Here is a 24,388-nt window from a genome sequence, read left to right on the forward strand (position 1 = left end):
ACGCAAAGTTAAATTGTAACACACACAGAAACGAACTATAATATAACAATGGCCATATTCCTGACTTGGTACAGGACATTTTTTAAGGAAAAAATGATGGGTTGAACCTGGTTTTGTGGCATGCCAAAACTCGCACTTTAATGGCAATGTTAAATATAACATAGAAATGACAACATAATATTACAGGACTACAATACAAATAAATAGGAAAACGTATTAGACAAAGAAACACATGATTAATGAATAACAAAAAGCATCAGGTTTAAAATCTAATACGCCAAAAACGCGCCTCGTCCACACAAGACTCACCAGTGACGCCCAGATATAAAAGATCAAAAGCGGACAAAATGCAAATCCCGGACTAAAAGCACCGTATCAAGCGCGCAGGTGTCAATCATTCTATATATTAAAATCGATATATGTCATAATTAAGTAACAAATCATTTCCAGTATATCGATATATCGTAATATAAGAAACATATAATGGTATTAATCTCGAAATATTGAGATAAATATATTGAAAAAAATGATTGTCACTTTTGATCGATATAAATAACTTCGATTATAATTTGTATCGACATAAATATATTGACATTTACTTCAAGTCAATATTTTTTATATCGCATTGTTTTGATTAAACACAATATTTCGCAGTATTTTTCAAAACTTATTGCTGTATTGCCACACAAGTCGACATAAAATATATCGATCTAATGCAACAAGTCGATAGCACCAAAAAAAAAAAAAAAAAGATACCTGTACGCTGAGTGATGAAATTTCGTGGAAAGTTTTACGTTTGAACACGGTTGCGATATAAGTAGATAGTACATATATGTGAATGTTGTTTCATTTGAGGCTTGATCCTTAAATTTCGTGTCGTATAATAGAAAACCAAATGAATAGATTACCTTAGCTGTATTTGGCACAACGTTTAAAAATTTTGGGTCCTCAATGCTCTTCAACTTTTAACTTATTTGGCTGTACAACTATTTTGATCTGAGCGTCACTGATGGGTCTTATGTAGACGAAACGCACGTCTGGCGTATTGAATTATAATCCTGGTACCTTTGATAACTATATAACTAGAAATGGCAGCTCACTAGAGATGCGGTATTTTCTGTCCATTTGCATTTATAGTTCAATCTTCTCGAAAGCCACTTGACCAAAACCTTGTTTATTCCAATTTTCACCCGAGTCTTTTGTATTGTGAGTTTTTATGTTACTAAAGTTGGTACTTGGAGTGTGAGATATAAATGCTACAAAACAAAAAAGGCAAAACAATACATTATAAGGGTATCATCCTCTTATCAAGCCCAGTAGTCAGCACTTCGGTGTTGACATGCATATCAATTATATGTTGATTTTATAAAATTTCCTGTTGACAATTTTTTTTTCTTCGAAAAACCAAGGATTTTCTTATCCAAGGAATAGACTAGCCGTATTTGCCACACCTTTGGGAAATTTCGGGTCCTCAATGCTCTTCAACTTTGTACTTGTTTGCCTTGATAACTATTTTGATCTGAGCGTCACTGATGAGTCTTATGTAGACGAAACGCGCGTCTGGCGTATTAAATTATAACCCTGGTACCTTTGATAATTATAAAATGAGAGAATATATATATGGATGATGAAACTTCGTGGAAAGCATGACGTTCACCACTCGTGTGCCATATAGTTAGAGAGTATATATATGTGGCTGTTGTTTCATTTGAGCTTGACCCTTACAACTCATATAATAAAAAAAAAGGATGAAAAACTAGAAATTTCAGCTCACTAGACATGCGTTATTTTCTGTCCATTTGTATTTATAATTCCATCTTCACTGACCAAAACCTTGTTTGATCCAATTTTCACTGATGAGTCTTTTATATTATGAGTTTTGTGTTACTAAACAGTTGGAACTTGGAAAGTTCTGAGCGTTTATACACAACTGATTTCTTTTCATTGCCTATCAATCTTCCTAATACAAAAGATGATCAGTACTGATATAATACGAGTTGCTTTAGTTTTTAGCGAATTATTATGTGCTTTATTTTTTAATTTTTCCAGATTTTAGTTTTTTCTTTTTGGTACCATTCTTTGTGCAACTAAGTGTAAAAAGGTGAGTGCACTTGAGTTTGTATATTCGGTCAACATTAATAGATAATGCATTTTAAAACCTGTACTAAGAATTTCTGAATTTGAAGTGTCTTAAGTTTCGGAAAGATTTCATATAATGTCATTTGATAACATTCGTCAGCATATCGAAACTTTAGTGACGGGTGTTTGTTATAGAGCAGGAACAGCAGACTATTCATGACCACCTGCGATCATACTATTTTGTCTGTTTGAACTATGTGTTGCTAAATTGTTACTTGAATGAAGAGATTTGTTGATTCTTGTTTATCTTTTTGTCTTTTTGTCGATTGTGTAATCTTTCTTGTTCTCATTCGATTTATGATTTTTGAGTATCCCGTTGGTAGTTTCTCACTCTTTGATTTAAGCTTCAAACCTTGCGAATTTTATACAGTATATCAACTACATTAAGTAATAGAAAATTTAATTAAATAGTATAGTTTTATTTACAAATAAACGTGAAAAATGAGACAACGTATAGCGCAAAAATTACAACGTATAACGCAATAACTACAACGTATAACGCAATAACTACAACATATACCACAATAATTACAACGAATAGTGCAATAATTACAACGTATACCACAATAATTACAACGTACAACGTAAAAATCATAACGTATAGCGCAATAATTACAAAGGTTATAAATTATTAAAACCTTACCGTTAAAAGGACATTACAAAATGATAAAATTGTTGAAACATAGTCGTTGTTTGTTTTTCTGCAAAATAATCATTTGTTAACGGATTTTTATTTGAGAAAAAGAGGTGGACTTGATTAGTCCAGCTAAATACGAATCTGACGGATAAAGAAAACTAAATAATGTAATACATGCATGAATAATTTAATTTTGGATGTAACGCGTCTTCTGATTGGTTGACGTTATTTTGTTATCACCCCATAGACATAATTTAGTCATGTGACCGTGAAGTCATCAACGTTTTTTTATGGTTTTCTACGGTTTAAAATGGAATTTAGAATTGAATTATAAGAAATGACTGTAATTTTTTTTCTGTCTTCGAAATAACATAAAAAATGTGGTGCACACTGTTAAATAACCCGCTACGCGCGTAATTCAGTGTGCACCAAATTTTTTATGTTATTTCTTCAAAGACAAAAAAAAATATTACAGTCATTCCTTAAACAGGTCGTAAAAAAATCATATTCAAACAATATACACCATGATATTTTCAATTTGGCATTTTTTTTGCACATTTTGGTCTAGTTGTGTCTTATCACGTGATACGGATGTACAACTAATCATGCGATAAAGAGTTGTCCAATAATTGAAATGGTATACAACATAGCACAAGACTGAAGTACAAAACGGTCGAAACAACATTTAACATAATCTAGACTGCTGGACATCATAATCGAAACAACATTTAAAAGAACCTAGACTGCTAGACAACATAGTCGAAACAACATTCAACACTCTCTTTGGATTTCTTGGTTTGTAGAATAAATATTGTTATATTCCAGTTCTGAAATTAAAAACAAAACATATATTAATTATTAAGTCAAAAACTGTATGAACAAAAGGGACACAACTGTATGAATAAATGAGACACAACTGTATGACTTTAATGAGACACAACTGTATGAATTTATTGAGACACAGGTGTCTGGGTTGTGCTACGTTTTTAACACTAAATTTCTCTCCCATATTTCTACAAGAATAATTATAGACGACGCATTCAGAAATGAACAAAATAACATGACATAACGTATCTCGAGAGTAATTTAGAGAAAAAAATGATAAAAAAGGGGTTTTGGAATGTTTAAAAAAACATCAGAATCGTGAGGCGATATTCATTTCTCTCTAATTCTGTACTTGATGTATCAAATGCGAAACGGTTCTTATATGTTGAGTTTTCATTTGAATGTGTACCCTATAACAAAATCACTTTGTCTCCTGCGGGAGTCGAAACCGGTTCTACTATGTAACAAGACAACGCCCTAACAGACTGACTCAATCGGTTATGGCAGATTAATTATCTACTGCATATACATTGTACTAAAGGAAGTAATGTCGTCACACTTGTGTTTGTAATATTAAACAAAATTTAACATACCTTTCATCGCCGTGTAAATCTAAATCCTCCTATAGGTACCCCTGGTCTAAAATTAGAACCTTTGTTGAGAGAATCAAGAGGGATAGCAATTGATCTGAACAAATCCATTGGTGACGGTTCTCTGTTTCCGGCGTCACTCGTCAAGGATTTTGACTGTTTTTTGTTTCCGGTATTTCTAGTAATGGGTTTTGACGGTTCTACGTTTCCGGAATTTCTACTCAAAGGTCTTGATGGTTCTCTAGTTCTGGAACTTCTAGTAACGGGTTTTGGTCCACTTTGAGAAGTTTTCACTTTGTCATTTCCCCAAGTTTTTGATGGTATTTGTTGTTTATTTTCATCAATTTGTTTCGGTATATTTATTTCTTCTTTTTTCCTTTCAGGAACAATTCTTGGTGATTTTATTATTGTGTCTCTGTTTATATTCGTTGCATGTAGAGTTTGTGATGACGTCACAAAAGGTCTTGCGGTATCGGCAGTTTGTTTAGAGATAAGATCGACATTGTTTTGGGTTGCTGCCTTTTGTTTAGTATCAGTTGTCTCCCATGGATTGTTACCCATTGGATTAGAATTGACCGAACTTGAAACTATTTTTGAATTTGATGGAACCTCAAGTCCTAGATTTCCAAATAAGGCATCAATCTCCATTTGCTTCTTAGCCTCGGTCATTGCCTCGTCCGCTTTGGTCGATGGTTTAGGTAAACCGGTCGATGCAGAAGTTATACTGGTTGAAGAATCTTCCACTTGAGTGAGTTCTTTTGGCTTCTTAGTTTCATATGTAGTCCACCATCCTTCACAAGCAACAATTTCATTCTTTGTGTTCACGTACTCAGCGTAACAACCTCCACAGTTATTTATTCTGGAAAATAAAAAAAAATGTTAAGTATTGGCGTTACTACTTATTTTCATTTGCAGTCTTTATGAATTTCATCAATTAAATTGGCCGTTTCAGAATTTAATGCATTCTGTGTAATATTTTCAAACGCGTACCCGAAAACGTTGGGATATTGTTTGTTTACCAAAGATTTGTTTTCATCTACGCGGCAGTTTTATGTTGTCTTCAAAAGCTTTATTTTCTTTCTAATTGGAAGTTATTTATTGTTTATCAAATATATGTGTTTCATCTTACAAGAAGTTTTCCATTCGAATTGATTACCAAAACTTTGTGTTTCAGACATCTCTTGTTAACTGACATTTTTATATATTTGATGCTTCGAAGAATTAAAAAAATAAAATAATACAACTGAGAATTCAAAGAACACTTACCTGCAGAAAGTGTCAGCATCTGTTAAACATCTCTTGAATCGACATGTGTTTCGTGGACACTGCTGTTGTTTAAGACCGTTTGGACATTCTGTAAAGAGAAAGAGAGAACATGTTAAGGAGGTAGACCTAGGTTAAGGGAGATAACTCATAAAATCATCAGTATGTTTGTGTCAACCACTTTCATAAATATATTCTAAGCTTCTAGGTAACATAGATTATTTCCACTCTGTTTTAGGTAAATGCTTAAAAAACATTGATGAAACTTGACTTTTACAAACGCATTACTGATGTTTAGCTATAGCTATAAAACCAGGCTTTAATATTCCATTTTCTATATAAGTAAATGCCTCTACTAATGCGGGGTTCACACATTACCGACTTTTGCTCCCGTTTGAGATCAGACAGGGATACGACACGAACAGTGAAAAAGTCGGATTACTATCTTCAATTATGTGAAATGCCCTATCATTGTCTGAATGCAGTTGTATAAGTTCGTAACAGATTCCTACGGGTCGGGAAGGGTCCGAATAGTTCGGCGAAGCACCCCGACAATTAGGTGCGTCCCGTAACATTCGGGGAAACTCGGGAGAATACAATAGGACTGAGACCAGACACAGCCGTTTGTGACAGTACCTGATCATCCCGAGTATGCCGATAGTTTTCGAACGGATGACTTCCGTCAGCGGTGGTTCACTGTCTGATCTCTGTAGGATTGCATTCGGTAGAATCGAGATGCAGTCGTCACATACTCGGTCGAATTTTACCAGGCGAAAGATACAAATTGGAATAGAAGCGGATTGAGAACGGGATTATCGGGATAAATTCGCTTGGAAACGGTTGAATATCGACGCTTCCTGAACAATATCTGATTGTTGTCGTGATTAAAGTTTGAATTTCCATACACGATTCACAGGATCTTGATCATACTTTTGACAAATTTTAATCGGGAATCAGTCCTGTCTAGGATGGCAATAAAAATCGTGAATGTGTGATCCCAGCTTAATCTAAGAACATGTCAGTTATATTTGTTTGGTGTGTATAAGATTCTGATTTTGCTATTTGATAACAGACTTTCCGGTTACAATTTTCTTGGTGTTAGGTATTTGCTTTTGTTTGGTTTTTTTTGTACTAAACGGACACGTTGAATTTTTAATGTACTATTATCAAGGTAATAGTCTACATTTATACAAGTCACGCGACTGGACACATTTTGTCAGACTCTGAGAGGTCAAGGCTTTGAATTGTTTGTTTACCTACATGCTGTGTGTTCAGAGGAAAATCAATAACTTTCAATTGTTAAATCTTTGGTTTGACTCGGCTTGTGATTGAACCTCTCGCACTCGAGTTGACAACACCTATCACGTGACCAAAGACGTTGTTCTTTTGTATGTAAATCTAATCTCGAGAAAGTGCATGTAGATTGGAATAACCGTAAGCTATGAATTACTGGACATACATCATCAGTTTTACTTACGGTAATTGTCGGGCATTCTGGAGAAACAGTTCACTTGTTTTTCATTAACAAACCACTCAGGGTGACAGTACCCACAACTACTTGGTCTAAAAATAAAAAACGAATTATCATATAAATTTAGAAAAAAACAGGAAGTATACGTATATGTCAATGAGACAGCAATCAAACGACACTATTTATTGAAATTAAGAAAAAAATGAAGACAGCAATCTTACAATATAAAACTTGACATCTGCAAGTCAATAAATGTTTATCAACAATATTAAACGGACCAGTAACCTACCCGCATTTACCAGCAGTTAATAACGGGCAAGGACATAACCGGTGTTCATCATAAGTAAATAACGGACATGTTACTGACCTTTAACAGCATAACATAAAGGACAAGTAACTGGCCTACATTCAGCAACATGAAATAATGGGCAGATAACTTACCGGCATTCAGCTGCAGGAAACAATGGACAGGTAGCATATTTACATGGATCGTCAGGACAATGCATTTCCAATACGTTTCGGCGACATTCTAAAAATAAACATTATGAAATAAATGACTAAGATTTAAACAGGCTAATTAAGGCATATTTTCGGTTCTGACTAAATAATGGTTTTGTATTTAACTTGTAGTTGTTGTATAGCAGGTTTCATGTTTAGTTTTCTCACATGTTTTGGGATACATTTTTAATTTAGGGATCCTTATAGAGTTACAGAAATTATACGCGTTGAATTTATAAAGTGATTATTTCTTGTGTGCATGACTTTATATGTATGTTTCGTTTGTTGTGCTTTTATTGTATCAGTTTACTACTGTTGCCTTTATTTATTGTATCAGTTTACTACTGTTGCCTTTATTTATTGTATCAGTTTACTACTGTTGCCTTTATTTATTGTATCAGTTTTCTACTGTTGCCTTTATTTATTGTATCAGTTTACTACTGTTGCCTTTATTTATTGTATCAGTTTACTACTGTTGCCTTTATTTATTGTATCAGTTTACTACTGTTGCCTTTATTTATTGTATCAGTTTACTACTGTTGCCTTTATTTATTGTATCAGTTTACTACTGTTGCCTTTATTTATTGTATCAGTTTACTACTGTTGCCTTTATTTATTGTATCAGTTTACTACTGTTGCCTTTATTTATTGTATCAGTTTTCTACTGTTGCCTTTATTTATTGTATCAGTTTACTACTGTTGCCTTTATTTATTGTATCAGTTTACTACTGTTGCCTTTATTTATTGTATCAGTTTATTACTGTTGCCTTTATTTATTGTATCAGTTTACTACTGTTGCCTTTATTTATTGTATCAGTTTACTACTGTTGCCTTTATTTATTGTATCAGTTTCAGATAATCTTCATGTTTGTAGTTGTATTGTTTTTGCCGTCTCATAATAAAGTTTTTTGTCTTATGTTTGAGTATATCTTCGAATTTCAGTGCATTGGTCGTACCTACATTTTTGATATGAAAGACGCGCTTCATATCAAAAATACTTCGGTCAACGCGAATACATCCAAATAAAATAATAAAAAGAAGCATCAAAAACAATTCTTTTTTATACTATTTGTTAATATCGGGGTTCTTTAATCTCTTTCTATTACTGAAATGTAATATATGTGTTATCGTACTTACTATTTGATTGGCAGTTAACTAGTTGACCCCTGAAGTAGAACTCCGCCTTACAACCTTGACACTTGTTTACTCTGAAATATTTAGTACAATTTTTATCATTGATTCAAAAGAAAACAAACATTAGCATATTTTTACGTTTTAATTGTTTATTAGAAGTGACACGAAGCAGCAAGAGTAGAATTGTTCTGATTATTTTGTAAAGCGTCAGAAGTAAATACTTCTCTGAGGCCAAATGAAAATATATGTGTGGTTCCAGTAACCCTACCGTCCCTACTTTTTCGGCTTAAAAATAGCCTACCCTAAAGATTTTATTGTCATTTTTCATTAAGCACTGTTAAAATCAGAATGTTGCTCCCATAGACTCAATATAAAAAAAACATAAAATAAAAAAAAATCACTACCTACCTACCCTAACTTTTTTTCAGATGTAACTGGAACCACACATACTTTTTTATTTGGCCTGAACATTATGTTATGATTTTATAATTCGAAATGTATAAAAGAAAAAAAGTGTCAATTGTTACATTTGTAAGCGGGTGTTGATTTGTCTTTAATCTTTGTTGTAAGCTGTGTTGACCGATTGTTGCAATTCTGTTGCTTTTCTATACATTTACCCTTTTAAACAATAAATACAACTTTCGAGTTATTACGCAAAAAGTGAAAATATAAAAATATTATTTATTTCATATTTTAGCTTTCTTTCTGTTATTTTAAGATATTTACAATTGTTTTCTTTTATATAAAAAAAACACTTATTTTAAATACGTACACACATTGAGCAGTTGTAAATTGTGGACACTCTGCGCGTGCGCACACGTTAGCTGGGCATTCCGGTTCCGGTGATCCATCTGGGCATGAGCCTAGAGCTAGTGGACTGGAACTTCCTGTTCTCCTTCTATTATTGGTGGGAAATTGTATCATTGCTTTCTGAATCTCAGGTAATAATAATGCAGCATCTCCTTGAAGTTTTACATCTAAAAATAAAAATATATAAATCTTCTTTAAACTTAGGAAACAAAACAGTACTTAAAGTGAACGATTATATATTTTTTAGACTTCTTTTTTTAAAGGATGTACGGAGTTGAAAATAAAAAAAAATTTGAATTTAAAATTGATACTTTAAGTCAGAAGATCTTTAGTTAGGGAACAAAAACTTAAACTATTGACAGGCTATGAGGTCCCTTTTGAGAAATACTTTTACTTTTACCTTACATCTGCACTGCTAGGAAAATATTTTAGCCTGTATCGAATAAAAAAAAACCCAAACGAGTCCGAACATTTGACAGAATTCCTAAACCTCACCTGAGTGCTCATTAATATACCATTATGTATTTTCTTATTTTATAGAACATTGAGATCAAGTAAAAAGGATTAAGGTCACGATTTCTCACCAGGATTTGGACACTGCTGCCATCTACCTTCAACATAGTATTCTGCTAAACAGGCTCCACAATAATAACCTCTGAAAGTCGAAGTTATATTTACTTTAACATATATATATATATATTTTTTTTATAGTAAAACCGGTCTAAACCAAACCTATTTTGCTCGACTATGCCAGATATCCAGTTAAATCAGGTTCACATCGCGTTAAGACTCGAACTAAAAAAGTTGGAAATATTGACAGTTCTAAGTCTTATGTTTGAGATACAATCTATTGAAAATTTGGCGGGAAATGATTCCTGAATTTTCATACAATTAACATTAACCCTCCTGTTTTCAAAATCTATGAAAACATAACATTGTGTCTGTTTATTTAACGCATCAATGTAAAAATATCGGAAATTGATGAGACTGTCATTAAAGTGAGAGGGTTAGCGCTATAGAACCAGGTTTAATCCACCATTTTCTACATTTGAAAATGCCTGTACCAAGTCAGGAATATGACAGTTCTTGTCCATTCGTTTTTGATGCGTTTTTTTATTTGATTTTGCCATGTGATTATGGACTTTCCCAATTGATCTTCCTCTAAGTTCCGTATTTTTGTGATTTTTATTTTTTGTAACAAATTTCAAATATTGGATTTCAAAGTTTATGAAATAGAAAAGGAAAAGAAAGTAAGTTAGCATGAATTTCCTTTTGTTTTGACACTTCATGGATAAAACTAGAGGATTTTAAGGGGGTAGACCTTGGTTCAGGGAGATAGGTCTTTAAATCAGTTAAGCGTTTGTAAAAGTCAAGTTCATCAATGTATTTTAAGCATTTACCTGAAACAGATTGAAAATAATCTATGTAACCTAGAAGCTTAGAATATATTTTTGAAAATGGTTGACAAAAACGTACTGATGATTTTAAGAGTTATTTCCCTTGACCTAGGTCTACCTCCTTAAATATAAGCGGAAAGTCAAAAACAAGAGTATCGACATCCTTGCAATATTTATAATGGTTATAAGACTTACCGACACCTAGCGCCTTGAAATTTTGGCTCCAAACATTCAGTACTCACACATGGGTCTATGGAGCAACGTTGGAGAGGCAATCCTTCCGGACATTCTATAAAAAAAACCAAATAATGTTGAGAATGGAAATTGGGAATATGTCAAAGAGGCAACAACCATGCAGATAACAGCCGAAGATAACATTTTATCTTGATTGTTTTTAAAAGATTTGACTTCTTTCGGAAAGTTCTATCTGATAGTAAGTTCAGCAGTATCACAATAGCATAAAATTAGGTAACACAATGGTTGTCACGGACGGAGCAGTTACTGCCAACTCTCCCTGAGTATCATTTTCTTTTTTTGGGGGGGGGGGGAGGGGGGTCCATGTTACTCAATCTATAGATTTCTGTTATGTGAACTTTTCTATTATATCTTTTGTCTATTTTCGTTAAGAAATTTTAAGTTTTGTTTTTATTCAATCTCTAGACCCATCATTTTTATTCCTTTGTTCTCTGCATGCTTTTATAGGAAATAGGAAGCAACATTGTTACATGTAGGTCTTTAAAAGTCTAGCAATACAACAAATATTTTCTAAATAAGAAGACTATAGTCTTGTCTGTGTAATATTGAACAAAATGCATGAACTTTAACCTACACCGTACGTACAAGTATAAATGAGATGAATACTGTGTCTTTTGTGATGTCATTTCTGTAGTAACTAAATGACATATTCCATTAAATGATAATGTCATTTTTTTCAAATAGGTTAATGACATTGTAAATTATTTCATTAACATAACATCGTCTTGAATACAAATCGGAATTTCCCGCTTGGGGAATCATTTATCAATTATTTATACAAAATAAAGATAACAAACCAGAAATAAAAATAATAGAAAAAAAAAGTGAAATTCAAATCAAAATTAAAATCAAAACTCGAATCAAAATCAAAATTACAACTAAGATTAAACTTAAAATAAAGACCGTATCAAAATTAAGATTAAATCAAAATAAAATTTCAAAATTAAAATTAAATTTAAAATTGAAAAAGTAAAAATTAAAAATACAACTAGAATTAAATTAAATTAAATTAAATTAAAATTAAAATTAAAATTAAAATTAAAATTAAAATTAAAATTAAAATTAATTAAAATTAAACTAAAATTAAATCTTAATTAAAGAAAATGATAAATAATGTTCTTTATAGAATCAACAGATATAAAAGTATCTTACCGAAATTTGTATGACATAAATGATCAACTCGTCTTCCATTTAACGAGAACGTGGCTCTACAATGCTTACAATCATCCGTTACTTCCTTACTGTGAAAATGGTGAAATATAAATTGTCAAAATATACAAAAACGAAGAAATACAAATTTTAACTATGAGAAAATATGTGAAAATGGAGAATTAAAACTTGTTTAAATATGCAAAATACAAATAAATATACATAGTTTTCGTAATTGTTTTTTTTTTTATAAATAAGACAGTCAGTTTTCTCATTTGAATTGTTTTATACTTTGCATGGGGTCTTTCAAAAGACACTCAACTGTATTGGTTTTTGTCATGGTTGAAGGCTGTATTCTTGCCTTTCATAACTTACATCATAACTTTATTGAATAGTTATTTCATTGGCAATCATTCCACATCTTCTTATCATTATATATAAATAATAACCGAATCAATGATGTTGAAACTTAAGGTTTCTAAAGAAAAATCAAACAGAAAACAAAAGTCATCTTTTGGTCGCAAACAGGCGCAAAATTTAACTGTTGAAAAGTCTCAATTTGAATTGATTTATTAGAAAGAAAATTACATATTAATGATAAAACGAAAATTACCTGCATGTTGCCATCTTGCCAAACGCTGGACAATTCGAAAATACACATGGGTCAGTTATACAACTCAACCATATTTGAAAACCATAACCACTACAACCTAAAATAATAAAAAAAATCTTTGAATACAATGTTTTGATTCACCATTGGCGGATCTAAAGGGTGATATGGGGAATGAAGTGGGTCTGTTTTTCTAATTTAATTTGATTTTTTTTTAAATTATGTAAACATTTCATTGTGTTCTGGGGGTTGAAACTACCAACCACTTCCTCCGTTTCAAAATCTCAAGATCTGCGCGTGTCCATGGTTGTTTAAAAATATATGTTCATTCTACTTCAATATGGCAGATAAAGTTAAAATTTTGCTTCCGTTGGGAAATCATGAATTCTGTAACTTGCTGTTCTTTTTATTTGTGTTCATTCTGTAAGATACGAATTTTTAAGGGTAAAACATCATTTTAAATCTTTTTCAATTTCGAGGATAGGACGAGGATAGGATCGTTACATGCATATTTACCTTTCTTTTTTGTTGTTGTGCTGACTTGCGCGACAGCAACTGATATGACTGTAACTACAAAGAAAAAAATATGTTCATATAAGAGGTTTATAAAGGGGGACAACAAGGGAGATATATCAGCTTTAAATAATCTGGTGCATCGGTGCCAATTAAAACATTTGAAACAACAAAATAATATGTTTTAGTCTATAAGCTAAGATTATTTGAGGGTGTTCTTTATATTTTTCAAATTCTTTCTCGATGTTTCCTTTTTCTGACCTGTTGATTTCTTGTTTTCAATCAACTTGATTGATCTCCGCTTTTCATTGATCAAAATTCAATTAAGACGTCAAATCTTGCTTTCCTCTAAATGCCCTATTATTACGTCATAAAACTGATTCCACCACCAAAGCTCGTGTAAAACGAGACTCGCGTTTTAAATTTGAGAACTGAACAGTCTTTAGTGGATAATTAAGTATCACACTCGATGCAGTGGTAGAATATTTATATATTTATATTAAACTACTCATAATCCTTTTTTTTTTTTTTTATTCTTTTGGCTTATTCTCTCTTCTTTATTCCCCCCTCATTTTCTCTACTATGTAAATTCCAATCAATGCACTCATATATAAGGGTTCACAGGTATTTCGGAGTTATTTCACTTGCATGAAATATACCCTTTTAATGACAGGTAAACACAAAAAAAATAAATTAAATTGATATTCTATACTCCTTTCTTAAACAGAAAGTATTACTATGATAATTGTATAGAAAATCCTGAGGGCATCATTAACATGATAGTTCAAAGCATAATGGACAATAGTAATACAAAGAACAAACCGGCAAGTTATTTTTGTTATTGTACTTTTTTGCACACTACAGGTAAAGATTTATACAAAAAAAGGAAACAATAGACACGAAAGGGACAATAAAAAAGCTAAGTCAAAGAAAACTCGAGGAAATAGGAAATACCAGTCAAATACTCATTACAGAGATAGTCAAAGACTGAGTATTAAGAGCCCAACCTAAATTGGGGAGGATTATCAATTAAACGTGCACTTTTGTGTGGCGAAGTTGGTGAGGGAACCGCAGTAATAAAAAACCTCGAATGTCTGTTTAATTGAAAAAAAATGATTTTTCTTAAGGTGCATCATGTTTATTTGTTTATAGAAAAAAGATAATAATGACAAGGTAGTTAAAGCATATGATTTGAAATCAGGCAGATTCGGGAAGGGTGAGGTAGACTATTTTGACTGGTAAATATTTAGTCCAAAAATTGTTTAATCTCGCTAATCAAGGCTGCCGTTCATTACTTTTTTTTTTATTACGCCCCCTTTTTTTGAAATCTTGATCAGATCCTGCATACACCTTTAATGAGACACACTGTTCCCAAAATATATGTAAATATATTAGTTAAAAACAAATAAATCATTTACAAATAAAACAGACATCATAAACATCATCAGTATGTCGTCAAATTGTTAGTATATTACAGACGTCAGCGTTATAATTTAACAAATATAGAACAATAGGTGACAATATTAAATGTAATTGCCCGGAGGGTAATAATCCATCATTCTATACGACAAGGAAACAGACAATACCAACCAATAACATTTTCCCGCGGAAAGTAATTATGATTAAGTACGATCAGGTGCGGGGTTTTCAATTCGCTTTGTAATGGTCCTTATTTTTAAATATTTTTTATATTTACCACACAACGTTGTAAGATTGTTTGATACATGTACATGTAAGGGATTGTCGGGGCCACATACTATTCAGAGTCATCAATATAATATGGATACATGTAAAAACTACCATTAGATATATATATATATATATATATATATATGATTGCAATAAATTAATTTATAATACATACACATACTTTAATATGTAGTCTATTCAATGCTTTCTATCATATTTTCCAATAGTTAAGAAATAATTTATTGGGCTTAATTGAATGTATGTTCAAAAGGTAATACTTTCACTCTGAAGTTTTTTTGTTACTTATTTTTTTTGTCATTTATGAACAGTTCCGATCTGAAATTCAAACCAAAAGACGGAAAATTTAGGATCTAGTTTTTCACAAATAGATTATATAAACACAATGTGTAGCCATCAAAATCCAGAAAACACATTATTATTATACACATATTTACGTCATCTTTTACTTTTCATTAGTTCAGTTTGTTTATTTAATAGAAGTCTTATTCTATTATTTCTTTCATTCCTGTTTTAAATTCACCTTAGAGTTTGGTATTTTTGTTTTAATTCATTAATAAAATTATAAACAATTACCGAAGGCACACAGCAAGGTTACACGCTGATATTTCTTCTTTAAAAATAATGTTCATCGGTTCTGTTATGTTTGCTCAGAGATTGTTTTATATAAATATGCAAATAGTTTTCAATCATGTAATAACAATTATTGAACGGATGTAATGAAATTTTATCTGAAACAATTACAGTAGGTATACAGCAAGGTTGCCCGTCAAAGCGGTGCAATTTAAAATGATTTTTCATCTTTCTATGCATATTTGTTTCGTCGTATTTGCTTATACAATTTTACGATATAAACATGCCAAATAATTCCCTATCAGCTAATACTAATTACTTACTTAAAATACTGATAAATAAACTATAGTTCCTCATTTCGTAATCCAATATATCAACAACGTTTAACACCAATACTTGAAATTATTTATTTATTCTGCCTTTTGTGTGTTAAGGTCTTATTTTTATCCTAGATGTCACGGTTGACTGATTGTAAGGTGTATATGACGTTCTTACGACATAACATACATTTGTTTATTGTTATGAGATCAAGCTAGTTTAACAAATGGGAAGAGCGTATTTGGTGTTTCCTCCATACGTCAATAAGTATAGGCCTACCTCAAAACATTCCATTAGAATGGTGGAGGAAATTGATTTTTATGTAAATTGTAGATATTTATGTAAGGTTGATGAAATCATTTGAATGATTTATTGAATAGATATACTTATGTCAGAAAAAAACCACGAAGCTCCTATAGGTACTGTAAAAGGCAGGTATCTGAATCTTCTCAAATATGTCATTACACTTTTTGAGGAAATATATTTTTATGTAAATTGTAAACGTTTATGTAAGTTTGATAAAATAATTTGAATGGTTTATTGAATGAATATACTTCTGTTAAAAATCTAATCTTGAAGCGCTATTTACATACACTTGGTCAGTACAAAAATATAACACTGTACAAAACAGTTTTTCAAAGGCCTCTGGATCTGCTCAAACATTTCTTTTTACTTTATGAGGAAAATAATTTGTATGTTAATTGTAAATGTTTATGTAAGGTTGGTGAAAAAACTTGAATGATTTATTGAATGAATATATTTATTTCAAAATAAAAACCATGAAGCTCTTATGGGTTACACCACACAAGTATCAAATTTTTGTACAGTAGATGGTTGTTTCGTTGGTATCTGTATCTTCTCAACATTTCATTTCACTTTATGAGGAAATTGATTTTTTTTGTAAATTGTAAATGTTTAATATATAAGTTTGATGAAATGATTGGATTTATTTATTGAATAGATATACTTATTTCAAAAACTAATCTTGAAGCTCCATTTTACATGACAAAATCTTACATTGTACAAAAGATGTTTTCTCACTGAATCTACTTAAATCTTAAATCTACTGAAATAATATACTTATGTCAGAAAACTAAACTTGAAGCTTCATTTACATGACACAAGTCTCATAGTCTTACATAAAGCAGTTTTTCTTAGGTCTCTGAATCTTCTCATATGTTCCATTCAACTTTATGAGAAATTTGATTTTTATGTAGATTAAAAATGTTTTTGTAAGATTGATGAAATAATTTGAATGATTTATTGAATGGATATACTTATGTCAGAAAAAAACCACGAAGTTCTTATGGGTTGTTCCACACAGGTATCAAATTCTGTACTGTAAAATTCTGTTTTTGAGGAAATTGAATTTTATGTTAATTGTAAATATTTATGTGAGGCTGATGAAATAATTTATATGATTTACTAAATGAATATACTTCTGTTAGAAAAAGCTTATCTCGAAGCTTCAATTACCTAACACAAAATCTTACGCTGAACAAAGCAGTTTTTCTTAGGTCACTGAATCTTTTCAAACATATTATTACACTTTTTGAGGAAATCGAATTTTATGTAATTTGTAAATGTTTATCTAAGGTTGATGAAATAGTTTGAATGATTTACTGAATGAATATGGTTCTGTTAAAAAAACTAATCTAGAAGCTCCAACTACATGACACCAGTATCAAATAAAGGCAACAGTAGTATATCGCTGTTCAAAAATCTTACATTGTACAAACAAAGTTTTTCTTAGGTTTCTGATTTTTTTCTTAAACATTCCATGACACTTTTTGAGGAAATTGATTTTTATATTAATTGTAAATGTTTATCTAAGGTTTATGAAATAATTTGAATGCTTTACTGAATGAATATACTTTTGTTAAAAAACTAATCTTGAAACTTATTTACACGACACCCGCATCACAATCTTACACAAAGCAGTATTTCTAAGGTTTCTGAATTTTCTCAAACATATCATTACACTTTTTGATGAAATTGATTTTTATGTAAATTGTAAATGTTTATGTAAGGTTAATGAAATTATTTGAATGATTTATTGAATGAATATACTTCTGTAAAAAACTAATCTCGAAGGTCAAATTACATGATACAGTGAAACCTGTTAAAACCGAACCTCTTCTGGACTCAAGATTTTGTTCGGTTTTGGCCAATGTTCGGTTTAATCAGGTTCACAACGCACTTTATTTGATATGACGGTGCTTACGAACATGTTTGGTTTACACAGGTTTTCGGTTTATACAGGATTCGGTTTAGTCAGGTTTCACTGTACCAGTATAAAACTCTTACGCTGTAAAAAGCAATTTTTCTTAGGTCTCTGAATCTTTTAAAACACTAGAACACACCCGTGATATCGCGGGTTCATGACTGATATATAACTTTGCGTATGTCTTATTGTAGTATTGGTATTGTCATCTGATAAAGTCATGCTGATTATAACATGTATAAGGTGCACAGTTTTCTCTGCTTTCAAAATCTTTCTGTTTGAACCCGTCGACCTGGAACCTATCAATTATTGGTAATATTAATAATTTGGAAAACAAAAGGGCCTGGAATGGAGAATTTTTACTCAACAGTATACAGCAAAATTCTAAATACACTGTTTAGAGGTGCGCCTGTCAGATGCGGAACGTACATATAAGGTAATATGTAACAGATGAATATACTATTGGTATTAGTGTCGGTCTGTTTGAACCCGTCGACCTGGAACCTATCAATTACTGGTAATATTAATAAGTTGGAAAACAAAAGGGCCTGGAATGGAGAATTTTTACTCAACAGTATACAGCAAAATTCTAAATACACTGTTTAGAGGTGCGCCTGTCAGATGCGTAACGTACATATAAGGTAATAGGTAACAGGTGAATATACTATTGGTATTGGTAGCGGACTCGACCCGGAACTTCTTAATTATTGGCAATATTAATTACGTGGAAAACAAAAGGGCCTGGAGTGGTGTAATTTTTTATCTACACCTTTGTATTATATTAGTTATATATAAAGTTGAATTCTGTGATTCGTCGTTTTTACGTGATGACGGCTGACAAATTGGACCTCGTAATTTTAGTATTATAGATATCATTACACTTTTTGAAGAAGTATTTTTCTTTATGTTAATTGTAAATGTTTATATCAGGTTGATGAAATAATTTGAATGACTTAGTGAAATTAATTCTGAAACTTAATTTACATGTCACCAGTATCAAAATAATACACTATAAAAAGTAAAATCATAAAAAAACACTCCGATGAAAATTCATAACGGAAAGTCCCTTGTCAAATGGCATAATCAAAAACTCAAACTCATCGAACGAATGGACAACAACTGTCATATTGCTGACTTGGTAAAGAAATTTCTTATGTAAAATTCTGTTTTTTGCCTAGCACTCGGAAACGTTTGCACTTGATCCTCAATTACCATTATTATTTTCGGAAACGATATGAGGGAAATGGTTAGTCATTACTTCAAAAGCAGCAGTACCAGCATTTCCTGAATGAAAATGAAAATGAAAACATGAAAACGCATCTGACAGGCGCACCTCCAAAACAGTTATGTTAAATATTAGTACTGAATTATTCTGAAATAAAATGATGGTATAGTCATCTTCAAACGGATCTTGTTTATAGTATCCATACATGGCCACCGTCATTTTTACATCAAACCTATGAAAATTTGGAAGCCTTTTTAATTAAATCCAAAGAAAATATTTCCCTGTGTTTCAAAATTTATATTGTAAATATACACAATTCAGTTATTCATCAACGAATTAAAAAATATATATCATACCCTTCTTTCAAATCACAGCGCCCCTTAGTTGACTTCCCGCAACTATCTTGGGTGTACACAGGCAACCTTAAGCCGGGAAAATGTAAAAAAAAGTAATACTTTTCCCCTACCACTCGACGATGGCTGCTGAGATTATAGTGATTAAATCATATATTCTTCAACTGCTTTAGAGCAGACAACAGCCGAAGGCCACCAATGGGTCTTCAATGTAGTGAGAAACTCCCGCACCCGTAGGTGTCCTTCAGCCCCTTAACACTATGTATACTAGTGCAGTGAGAATGGACGTCATACTAAACTCCATATTCAACTAAATATGATGCTTTCGTTTTAAATGTTATTGGGTTTCATAGTTTGTTTTACATATTAATTAATTCATTATGAAAATTATGTGTCTGTTATTTAAATAAATTAATTCCTAAACAAAACATACATGATCATTATCAAAATCTAAATTTAAATTAATGTAGTATCATCGTATAAAATTATAACATGACCAAACTGTTACGTCGAGAAGAAAAACATGAAAGAGGTTAAAAAGTTTCAAATAACCATGCAGTTTTATTTCTGATTTGAGGGAGGTCTTTGTCTTCAGCGGTACAATTTGGACTCATTTTATAAACATTTATTGTTCTATCATTTATTTTCTAAACTACCAATGGCGGCGGCCATTGTCAGATGTAGGAATATAAACTTTCTGGACTTTAAAAGTAATTCTTCTATTTTACACCCATTTTTTTTTAATACCACCAATAAAAGAGGGACGAAAGATACCAGAGGGACAGTCAAACTCATAAATCGATAATAAACTGACAACCCCATGGTTTAAAATTAAAAGGACAAACAATAGTACACATAACACAACATAGAAAAACTAAAGAATAAAAAACACGAACGCCACCAAAATCTAGCGGTGATCTCAGGTGCTCCGGAAGAGTAAGTAGATCCTGCTCCACATGTGGCACCCGTCGTGTTGTTTATGAGATAACAAATCCGGTAAATAGTCTAATTCGGTGGGTCACATTTATGAATGGGAAGGGGATTGCAGTTACAACGTAAGGAACATATCCGATATCATTTGTGATAATTGTTTTGATCTTATTTTACTTTTTAATAACTCAGTAGATTTTAAACCTTTATTCTATGGTCCCCTGTTCTTCAAAAACCCACAAATGGTTAACTAATATAAAAAACGAAGATGTGGTATGATTGCCAATGAGACAACTGTCCACAAGAGACCAAAATGACACAGACATTAACAACTATAGGTCACTTATTTAAATTGATTTTTGTTTTTGATTGAACACTATTTAGTTCCTCAATTTGCGGTGCGTTGGGATAATTGACCAGACAAGTTACAACTGATGTTTGGCTCCTTTTTCAAAGGTTAATATTCAGTACTCCATTCTTGTAAAATTAGCGGATAAGAAAAATACATGCAAATTTTAAACGGAATTTAAAAAAATGCAATTGACATTTGCTTATCGCACTTTTTAGTGTCTATTCCACAACTTAAACCGTTGTTAATGTAACTGTATAACGTAAATGAGATTTAATCAAAATTTTGCAACCAATTAGAACATATATGGAACTGTATATATTAAACTCAATGTATCAAAAATACTATAATTTTTCATACTTTTAGATATAAAGGATATTAAATATTATATAAATTCATTTATATAGATATCAAAAGTTATGATATGAGTGCCAATGAGACAACTCTCCATCCAAGTCACAATTTATAAAAGTAAACCATTACAGTTCAAAGTACGGTTTTCAACGCGGAGCCTTAGTCCACACCGAACAGCAAGCTATTAAGAGCCCCAAACATTACAGGTGTAAAACCATTCAAACGGGAAAACCAACGGTCTTATCTATATAAAAAACGAGAAACTAGAATAAATAGACTGTAATGCTTCTCGTTAATGATTTTTCTTTAAAAGATACCGTATGCATAAATTGCATAGAAAAACTTTGTTACCCCTTCCCTATCGATATTTGTTTAATCTTAACCATTAGGCGTTTTCATTGATATAACATTTTTTTTTATGTGCACCACAATTCAAAATAACGATGAAAAATTTAAAATGCACTTAGTTAAACGATGCTTTTATTGATGTCATACAAAATCGAAATAATATAATGAATGAACCATTAATTGGTCAAACAAGCATAACATAAAAATGCTACATTTTATTACAAAAGATTTTTGTGGTCAGGGTTAATTGTAACAGGTGTGTGCTTATACATACAATACACTAAAAACAAATAAAACGTAGACTAGTAAGGTTTCACTGTTGTCAAATATCTAGTCTACCATTTAATCGTGATGAGGAAGTAAAGAAATTAGATTGACAACTATTTTTGACAGAGTGAATAGGCAAAAAATATCAACAAAGCTATTGTATTTTTCAAATTACTAGTTTCGACTCTCCCTTGACACCATTTGGAAGTATGGTCTTTAGGAAACGATGATAGTCCGGTGTTAAGAAAGAGACATATCTTTTGTACGTTAAAGACATCCTTGTAGATTTCAAAAAAGTGCAGACTAATGCCGCTACAAGGCCGCACTCCCTAACGCAAAATGGAAAGGGATTAATTTAAGTTGCAAAACTTGTTTCCCAATCCACTTTAAATAAATAAATTTAAACTAAAGACACAATTCTTACTCGAGGTGTACATAATAAATTTTTAAGAACAAAACGAATGAAGGTAGAAGATACCATTTGCAGAACTGACAATGCCATTTTTAAAAACAAACAACAGCACCAAACACAACATAAAAAATAATGGCTGACAAACACGAACCACACGGAGGTGATTACAGGTGCTACGAAGGATATGGTGCTTCATATATATAAGTAGTTAAAATTGAAAAATAAAGTTAAGTTATCCTTCATTGTGGTTGAGAGAAAAAGAAATCACAATCAGATATATCAGGCTTGTCATTTTGTACGACAGAAACGCTGGACTTCAAAGGACCAATCAGTGATGCTGGATTAAAAATTGAAAGGTTAAATAAAGTGCAAGTTGAAGAGCTTTAAGGATACAAAGTTCTGTAAGCTTTGCCTAATACAGCTTAGGTATTCTTGGGCTAGCACCTGTCCATAATATGTCGAAAATTTTTAGCAGTCCATTAACTATACAGGTTATACTATAGTAACAAACGGAATCTCTTCAATGCAAGTATTTCGCGTTATTTTTAGTTCATGAACATGGAATTCAAGATATCAATATATTGCAAGATGTTTATCTATTGCAAGATGTTTATCTTGCTTCCTAATCTATGTGTTTTTGGGTCCTATATTTGAACTCGTTTGGCATTATAACTACTTTGATTTGAGCGTCACTGATGAGTCTTATGTAGACGAATAAGCGCGTCAGGCATATTAAATTATAATCCTGGTACCTTTGAAAACTATTTACACCACTGGGTCGATGTCACTGCTTGTGGACGTTTGGTTCCAAGAGTAGCCCAGTAGTCATCACTTCGGTGTTGAGATGAATATCAATTATATGGTTATTTTTATAAATTTCCTGTTACAAAACTTTGAATTAATCGAAAAACTGAGGATTTTCTTTTTTCCAGGAATAGATTACCTTAGCCGTATTTGGCACAACTTTTTGGATTTATGGGTCCTTAATGCTCTCCAACTTTGTACTGGTTTGGCTCTATAACTATTTTGATCTGAGCGTCGCTGATGAGTCTCATGTAGACGAAACGGGCGTCTGGCGTATTAAATTATAATCATTGCACCTTTGAAAACTATTAGTGCAATTGATCCTTGATATTATATCTTAGTTTTTTAATGAAAAAAATATCATTTACATATGCCTATCACTCATTTTAGCACCGATTGTATAATTTGGATCATTATTAATGTAACTGGGATTTGTTTGAAATTTTGGAAGTAGCTAGTACATGTGCATCGTGTTCACAATTCAAAATAAACTAAGTTCATTGAAGTTAAATGTAGCCCCTGTTGTGACGTCAATAGGTTTCACATTAGGCGTTTTCGCTAATAAATCAATTTATGTTGTGCACAACAATCCTGGAAATAAAAACTAAATGTATTTGTGTTTAAACGATGCTTTTATTCATATCATTCAACATCGAAAAAATCTTTATGCACTATTAATTGATAAAACATGCATTACACAAAAAAACTATATTTATTTCTAAACAATATAAAAGATCATCATCAATTAATAAAAAAAATGAATCGCATACAATTATTATATTTTATTACTCAAGACATAAAAGATATTTGTGGTAACACTAGATGTGTGATTATTTCACTAGAAAGATCATACTGTTGTCAAATATCTAATCTGTCCTTTGATCGTGATGAGGAAATCAAGAAATTGGTCTGACAACGTCATTGGTTGAATTCCCATTGTTTAGGACGTTTTTAACTAATCACGACGTTTCGGTGTACACTTTTGAAAATATTACCCATAATGCATTAGATTCAAGAAATCGGATCTACCGAAAAATATTGTAGATTTAAAGAGTGACTTGACATAAAATGTGAACGAAGTTAATGTAGTTTTGTATTTACAATTTAATGAAAATAATTTCTGCTTGAGGCGTGCATGCATGCTACATACCAAGTATTTTGTAACATGATGAAATGACAAAAAAGGAGGCGAACGATACTAGGGATATTCAGACTTATAACTGACAATGCCAT

At 31.6% G+C, this 24,388-nt stretch overlaps 1 protein-coding gene across 1 annotated transcript; it reads right to left on the reverse strand.

The window, feature by feature from the left end:
* Positions 1 to 2,522: 2,522 nt before the first annotated feature.
* On the reverse strand, positions 2,523 to 16,001 carry LOC143051504 (uncharacterized). Its single transcript, XM_076224405.1, has 13 exons — positions 15,895 to 16,001; positions 13,295 to 13,348; positions 12,782 to 12,878; positions 12,172 to 12,260; positions 10,960 to 11,053; positions 9,952 to 10,022; positions 9,330 to 9,534; positions 8,561 to 8,631; positions 7,367 to 7,454; positions 6,932 to 7,017; positions 5,458 to 5,545; positions 4,195 to 5,050; positions 2,523 to 3,603 (listed from the first exon to the last, which is right to left on the reverse strand). The coding sequence occupies exons 1-12, from the start codon at positions 15,926 to 15,928 to the stop codon at positions 4,198 to 4,200; spliced, it is 1,830 nt and encodes a 609-aa protein (XP_076080520.1). The 5' UTR covers positions 15,929 to 16,001; the 3' UTR covers positions 2,523 to 3,603; positions 4,195 to 4,197.
* Between the last annotated feature and the right edge of the window lie 8,387 nt (positions 16,002 to 24,388).

The sequence above is a fragment of the Mytilus galloprovincialis genome, chromosome 11 (genome assembly GCF_965363235.1).
Source record: "Mytilus galloprovincialis chromosome 11, xbMytGall1.hap1.1, whole genome shotgun sequence".
Taxonomy (NCBI): Eukaryota; Metazoa; Mollusca; class Bivalvia; order Mytilida; family Mytilidae; genus Mytilus; species Mytilus galloprovincialis.